The 7,945-nt window shown below is 40.4% G+C and overlaps 1 protein-coding gene across 2 annotated transcripts in view; it reads left to right on the top strand.

Moving 5' to 3' along the window:
* Positions 1–639: 639 nt before the first annotated feature.
* The window catches only part of TBC1D19 (TBC1 domain family member 19), a 114,793-nt gene continuing 107,487 nt past the window's right edge, over positions 640–7,945 (top strand). The window contains exon 1 of one of the 2 annotated variants that reach the window (XM_036764702.1): positions 640–892. In XM_036764702.1, the coding sequence (XP_036620597.1) occupies positions 794–892 (99 nt within the window). In that variant the 5' untranslated portion in view covers positions 640–793. The remainder of the gene's footprint in view (positions 893–7,945) is intronic. The other variant, XM_036764703.1, reaches the window with a different exon arrangement.

Genomic DNA, 7,945 nt, shown 5'->3' with positions numbered 1-7,945 from the left:
AGCTGTGCTTCTCCAGGTTGTAGGATCAGAGTTTCTCATAGCTGCCAATTCCTGACATCTACTTAAGTAATTTAGGGGATGACAGTTTGATACTGGTATTAGCAGCAAGCAAGGGAAACTAACTATAGATGTAGTAAAGGAAAGAATAGCTTCCTGTGTATATTGATGAATTTTTATTTCTTTTGGAAGTGGGTTGGTGGGCTTCTGTGAAAATTGCTGAATTTTTCTGTGGGAAGAAAAGGGGTTGGTGGAAGTGCCACCTGGGTTTTCTGGTGTACGCAGGTGTGGTGTAACTCAGAAAGAAAGTGGATCCTTCTTTCCTTCTTTCTTTCCTTCCTTCCCTCCCTCTTTCTTCTTTCTCTCTCTATTCTCTTTCTTTTTCTTTCTTTCCTCCTTCCTCTCTTCCTTCCTCCTTTCTTTCTCTTCTTTCCTTTCTCCCTCTCTCTCCTTCCTTCTCTTCTCTCTCTCTCTCTCTCTCTCTCTCTCTCTCTCTCTCTCTCTCTCTCTCTCTCTTTCTCTTTCTCCTTCTTCTTTTAAATCCTCTGCTTCGAGCTAACAAGAAGGTTCTTCACAGACTGCGGAATCTTTGTGTTCCGGACCTCCGGAGCTGTGGGGAACACTAAAAGGGATGGACCGGCCGCCCATGTAGTTGCCTGGTAACGCCCGCAGAGTCCCGGTGTAGAGTCCACCAGGGCTGGCGTCCCCGCCAGTACCTCGGACCAGGGGTCCCGTTTCCCCGCTGCGGCGGCTCGGCCTCGCCTCGACCTGCAGACTGGCCGGCAGCGCGGGGAACATGCTGCAGGAGGAGGAGGATCTGTCCCTGACCATCGCCCATATCGTCCAGAAGCTCAAAGGCTCCCGGCTCTATTCGCAGCTGGAGCGCCAGGCCTGGGTGAGTGACAGCCCGGCTCGGCTCGGCCCTGCCCAGCGATTTCCTGGCGTCGTCTGCCCTTCTCCATTGCAGTGTCCATCTCTGGGTTTCCGAATCCAGAGGCCGCGCCTTTGTCCCCTTCTGCCTCCTAGGTGGCAGCGTGGGTGGGCCCTGGAAGCGGAGTCTGCTGCCCTGGAGCCTGGGAACCTCTTTGTTTATTAATTTGGGGAAGGAGGGGGAGGGAAGTACTTTCATTTAATTGCATTCTCCACACTGCTTTGGGGATGGATGAATAGAGGGGAAGGAGGGCAGGCGGTTGCCTCCAGGCTCCTATTTCCTTTGCTCGTAGGTCCACTCCCAGCTCAACCTTTCAGCACCATCCCCTTTTCCTTTTACCCCACTCACGGACTAGATTTTGCATCTTATTAAGAACACATGTAATTCTTTAATTTTTAAAAAAGAAAAGATGGATATGTACGTTTGAATCTGTACTTTGAGATTGTAAGCAATGAGATTTGTGAATAGATTACCTTGAAGACGGCAAGGTCATTCAGTTTTTGCTCAACATTTTCTAATTTTAAAGAAAAATCTGTCTATCTTTCGAATATTTGCAGTTCTGTCCCTCCTTTGAACCTTCAACAAATCCCCAATTTTGCTTTTGAATTATAGAGCACAAAATTTCCTTCAGCTCTTTTAAAAGTACTTGAATTTGCCGGAAGGGAAGATCACTTTTGTATCATTCATTTGTGTCAGTCAGTAAACATTTGTTAAGTAGCTTAAAAATATTAAGCATTGGCCTACTGTGTGCCGGGCACTGTGCTAAGCCCTGGGGATACAAAGAAAGGCAAAAGACTGTCCCTCTGCTCTCAAGGATGTAAAGGGGAAAACGATGTGCAAACAACTATGCACCAACGGGCTATGCACAGAATAAGTTTGGGAAAGGCTTCCTGTAGCAGATAGGGTTTTAGCTGGGACTTGAAAGAAGCCAGGAGACAGAAATGAGAAGTGAGAAAATCCCTGGTGTTATGTGTGTTTTAAAAACTTTTGTTTTTATTAAATTTTTTTAAATTTACTTTTAAAAAGAAAGATATGGGATGTCACTAGTTAATAGCAGCGCCTCGACTTTTAAAAATTAAACGAAAACAACCGAGAACTGCAGGAAAAAAAAAAAAAAGAAAATCACATGAAAATTAGGTAGAGACACTTTTTCAGGGGAGGACATGGGAAACCCTTTATTTGGTATTTAATGAAAGAGGTAAATACAAGGTATCCCAAAAGTCATAGGACTGTTTTAAGCTTTATTGTAGCTTAAGCTTAAAGTTTTACTTTTTACTAGCCTAAAACTGCCCTATGACTTTTGGGACATCCATCATCCAAATGTGTATTGTACTTCCAATTTCACTGTTTTGGGAAGTGGGCACCAGGTCTCTGACCTGGTAAATAAATGCCGTTCTAGAGAGGCATTAGTGGAGTGCAGATTTAACTTTTAAAATTTATTTCCGTTTTAATGGCTGCTTAATCTAAGAGTTGCTGTTTTTCTGTTGCTCCACATTTCTGGGAAGAACTCTCGGACTGCAAGACAATTGCAAGGCAAAATGGGCACACTCTTTAGTCTGGACTGTATGAAGTGTGGAAAGCGCCATGTTTCTGGCCTTACCGGCCTAGGTTCCTTTCCTCTCGCGGAACCTTTATGATGAAAAACTCTGGTCTTACAGCGGGACTCAGAAAAGGGAGCACATGCCGCGTCTGCAGTTGCCTGGTAACGCGGAAGCGTCCCTTTGTTAAAAGGGTCCTGGAGAAGTTTCTGTCGAGTTGAAGTCAACGTTCCTTCTCCCGGACCCAGCGGCCCCCTCCTCCCACACCTGCTGCCATCCCCCAGCACCAAGGGAACATGCTTCAGGAAGAGACGGATCTGTCTCTTATTATTGCCCACATTGTCCAGAAGCTCAGAGGCTCCAGGTTGAGCACTCGGCTGGGATTTCAGGCTTCAGTAAGTGCGGGAGGAAGGCTAAAAATTGTTGGGACTTTTGGGAGCCCCAGACGTGTAATATTAAATCTGACGCTAGTTCTTTTTTTTTCCTTTTTATCCCAGGTGCAGGATAAAACATCAGTACCACTTGCATATTATTGCTAGTCCATCTCAAGTCTTGGGCTTTAGGTCTATTTGGAAGTGAGGTTCATTTCATGATTTGAAATTCAATACAAGACTTACTACTGTTCCCTGTAGCATCATTTCAGTTTTTAGTACTAGGGTAGAAAGATAGGAGAATTTAAGCATCTGTCATTTAAAGTTTTAAAAATGCTATGAAGTTGTTTAATAAGTTCTTCAGTGAAACATTTTTAGGACTACCTCTATGTAGTATCATGTATATTATTTATGTATTCATGTATATCCTTGCTTCTTCACACTTAAACCTTTCTCTGTTTAAAAAAAATCTTTTTTTCAGTTTTTCCAAAGCTAGGGTTCCATCAATTATTAGCTGTTCACCAGGTTTCGAGAGCTTAGTTTTTCTTAAATTGTTTTGAAAAAATGTGGCAATGAGAATGAAGATACAATATTTTCTTTCCTTCATTTTAGCATTACCTTCATACTTATGGTAATTTCATTAAAATTATTTGAAAGTATATTTGATTGTAACAAGTTAAGTGGAGTGAAAATGTCACCAAGGAAAAACCCTAAATGTGCATACTTTGAAATATGAAATAGATTTAAAAATAACACGACCATGGGTTTGGAAAATATAACTTTAGTTCACTTACACAAGCAGCAATATTGTAAATAAATCAGATATACCTGCATGGCCAAATCTGTATTTTTTTAAAGATAATTTGTCTTTATTAATCAATCACCAATCATTTATTAAGCACCTACCATATGACAGGGCGTGTGTGTGTGTGTGTGTGTGTGTGTGTGTGTGTGTGTGTGACTGAGTATACAGTGGAGACAAAAGTGAAACAGCCTCTGACTTCAAGGAACTTACCTTCTTTCAGGGAGACAACGTACTTATTTACAAAATAGACATAACATAGATACAAGTTAACTTTGGGGCAGTAGGCACTGATAGCAGGTGAAAGGCTTCATGTAGAAGGTGGCATTGGAACCGAGTCTTGGAGTGGATCAAAAATTTTAAGATGTAAAAGAGGTGAGGAGAGACCCTATTCTAGGTCTGGAAGCAGGAACAGGAGCACCACATGGGAGGAACCCACAGTGAGAAGGCTGGTTTGGCTGGAAATTTTCGGGAAAGAGAATCAAATGTAATAAGACTGGGAAAATAGACTGAATTGGTGAAGACTATGGACACCTTCTCAGAATCATGTTTTAAGGAACAAAATACATAGGATTGGAAAGAAACCAATTATAATGAAATAAGGCAATTTCTTTTTTCATCCAAGTTGACTGACCCACTGAAATCCACTGACAGACCCCAGGCTAAGAACCCATGACTTAAAAGGTGAGCAAACAGTCCTCTGAGGTCCATTTCTCAACTTCTATGACCCTATGACTCCATGATGCCTTAAAAAAAAAAGAAAGCAAATAGACTGAACCCAAATTGTAAAAAGCTTTAAATACTAAACAGAGAAAACTTGTATTTGATCCTAGACCTAGTGGCAATAAGGAGCCACTTGCAGTATGACTAATAGAGTGACTTAGCTAAATTTTGCTGAAACATTTCATATATGCTTTTTATGTATCTATCATGCTTGTTTCTTTACACCTAAGGAGTCCTCCCTGTGTGGAGGGTCTATTGTCAGAGGGAGAGATAATACCGGGAACGCAGCTAGTACGCTATTGTTATAGGTCAAGTGAGAGGTAATAAACTATGTGGCTATGAGAGTTGTAGAAATAACAAGATTTTGCTACTGATTGGTTATGTGGGATGAATGAAATCAAGGAGGTGAGGATGACACCAAGAGTTTGAACCTGAATCTTTGTAAGAATGGTGGTGCCTTTGTTAGGTGTAGGGAAGTTTGGAAGAGTTGTATGTGGGAGAAAGACAGTGATTTCTGTTGAGTTTGAGACATGGAAGAGGTGCCCAGTTTTTAACTGAGAGAGACCCTAGGGCTCTCTGTTATATAGATCTATTAGCATAGAGTTAGTTAACCATGTAAGCTGATGAGAGAGAAAAATAGATACAGAGAAAAATAAAGACGCAGACATATAGACAGGCATAGATATAGATAAAAAATACCCAGAACAGAGCTGTGGGCTGCATCCACAGTTATGTGATATGGATGATAATTCAGTAGAGGAGATTGAGGAGAAGTCAAGCAGGTAGAAGGAGAACTAAGGGAAAGCAGTGACACAGAACTAGAGAGGGGAGGGAAGAGAGAGTGGTCAGCAGTAATGAAATGTGTTTGCAGGAACAAACACTGAGGGGTTGAGAAGGAGTGAACTGAGAATAAAGCCATCAGATTTAGTCTTTAAGAGATCTTTGGGTGCTTTTAGAGAGAGCATTTTCATTTGATTCATGAGATCAGAAGCCAGATTGCAAAAGGGTTGAGAAGAGAATGAGAATAGAAGTGGAAGCAAGAGGAGTAGAAAACTTTTTCTAGAAGGTTGACTGAAAAAGCCATTTAACCTGTCTAGATCTCTATTTCTTTAAATTGAGGAAGCTACGTTAGATGGTCTCTAGGGTACTTCTTAGCTATGTCTTTGATCTGTGATCCACATTCATATCCTTAGGGTTGTCTTACTCTCCTCCTTCCTCATTTCTCAGATTCAGTCAGTTACCAAATCTTCTATTGATTCCATTTATGCAACATCTTTTGTATCTGTTTCTTCTTCTGTTTTCCAAGTACCAACAGTGTTATAATCCCCTCATAACTATTTGCCTTCTAACAGATCTTTCTGCTGTTTTTCTCTTCCTTCTATTCTGTAATCGATCTTTCATTTTTTTCTTTTTAGATAGGGCCTATGACTTAGTGGAGGGAACTTTCTCTAGCAATGTAGATTTGTACTTACCTTCTCTGCAATTTGTAATCTCAGAGAGTTGTCTGGGGCAATGAGAGATTAAGTGACTTTCTCAGGATCACCCAGCCAGTTTGTGTCAGAGGTGGGACTTGAATCCAGGTCTTTGTGTTTTCTAAGCTTCTCTCTATCCATTATTCCTCTATTACTATAAAATATTGTATATTATAATTATCTGCATTCTTGCTTCTCCTATCTTTTATTACACTACTAGGATAATCTTAGAAAGGGCTTGGAGCACTTAGAGGTTACACGATTTTTCAAGAGTCACAATATTTGTTTCCAAGGCCCCTTCTCTGTCTATTAAACCTTGTAGGCTAGGTGTCTTTCTCCACACATACTGGAGGAAAGTATTTAATATGATATTATCCCCCTATTTTTAATGTAGCATATGTTCTGGAGTTATTCTCTTGACCTTCCCCAGCACTGGAAGGTTAGGTCTTCAAAGAGCAGCTGCTATGTATACCTTAAGAATTCCAGCATAGCATTGATGGGTTGGAGGATGTTTTTCTAATGCTGTAGCTCATAAGGCCTCACTTGTGTATTTCTTTCCCTCCCCCATGATTATCAGTTGATATCAATTAGCTTTTAAAAACTTAATTAACTTTTAAAAAACTTTTTGAAACTTAGCTTTTAGAACGGAATATTGACTAAGGTAGTTTAGGAAGAATACTTAGTTCTACACACACGTGCACACACATGTTTTTACATATTTGTGTGTATATATAATATATATATATGCATATATATTATATATACACACACATTTGCAGATAGACTTTTATCTATTTATGTGTATATATATATATATATATGCACATACATGCACACATACATACATATACACACTGATCACACTAAAGTCTATGATACTTTCTCCAAAGTACATCCAGGGTTCAAGGGGAAGTGGGCTCAGGTTTAGAATGCCCATATGGCAAAAGGGTGGTACACAGCTCCTACTTGCTGGCCCTTTTCTCCCTGTCATGGGCTGTGCATGAAGTCCCTCTCATGCTATAGCTTTCTGCCAGACTCTTTGTAGAGTCCTGGTGCTTCTTCTTGGGAGAGTGTCTAGTTTGTCCTTGGCTCCTGATGAAAAAACTACTACCCATCACCGACTCAGGAACTCACCCTCAAGTGAGTTAACCCCCATATATAGTTGTTGCCTAAGTCTTGACACTTCTAATTACGTGATATTCTTTGCATCCCTCCACTTCTTTTCACTAATATCTCTTTTCACTACCCTCATCTCTCATCTAGAGAATTACAAGTACTGTCTGATTGGTTTACCTATCTCTAACTTTTTCTCTTCCAAATACATTATTTTCTACCATCTGTCAACATAATCTTTCTAAAGCACAGGTCTGCCCATGTTACTTTGTTGCTCAAGATGCTTCTGTGTCTTCCTATGACCTCTAGGATAAAATTCACACTTTTTTGATTGGATAAAGATTGTAAAAAGCCTTGGATGTCAATCTTTCCAGGCTTGTTTCGCATTACTCTTGTCTCATGAACTCTGCTATCCATTCACAAAGGCCTGTTTGTAGTTCTTGTCCAGGATATTCTGCTTCTGTGCTTTTCTCTCATGCTGTCTCTTGGAACTCCTGACTGCTTTCAGGGCTCAGCTCAGGGCCTATCCCTACACTGGGCCTTTCCTGATTTCACTTGTTACTGCTTCCTCCTCCTCCCTCCTCAGTGTCTTTGTATTTAATTTGTAAATACTTTGTGTTTACTTCTCTGTGTGACATTGTATCCCACCTCAATAAAATGTGAATTTGTTCTAGACAGACTGTTTCTTTTTTATATCGGGACTCTTGAAGTCCATCAGTAGGTGCTAAATAATTTTAGTCGCTTAACATTCTTGTTGTCAATGATAATTTAGGGATGCTAGACAACCTCATGTAAAGGCATAGAGTTAGGGGGTAGGGAACCTGGTGGAATGTTATGGAGAAGAAACACAAACTGACTAGAAAGTAGTGTTTAACTAGAAAGAAGAAATGTATATGTAATTAGCCTTGTTTAGGATTTTAAATGCCAAACTTAGGAGTTTGTATTTTAATATAAAAACAATGGGAAGCCAGTGAGACTTCTTGAAAGGAGAGTGAAGT

Source organism: Trichosurus vulpecula, chromosome 6 (assembly GCF_011100635.1).
Source record: "Trichosurus vulpecula isolate mTriVul1 chromosome 6, mTriVul1.pri, whole genome shotgun sequence".
In the NCBI taxonomy this organism is placed as follows: domain Eukaryota; kingdom Metazoa; phylum Chordata; class Mammalia; order Diprotodontia; family Phalangeridae; genus Trichosurus; species Trichosurus vulpecula.
The sequence above is the reverse complement of the archived record's forward strand: the minus strand, read 5'-3'. Positions and strand labels throughout refer to the sequence as shown.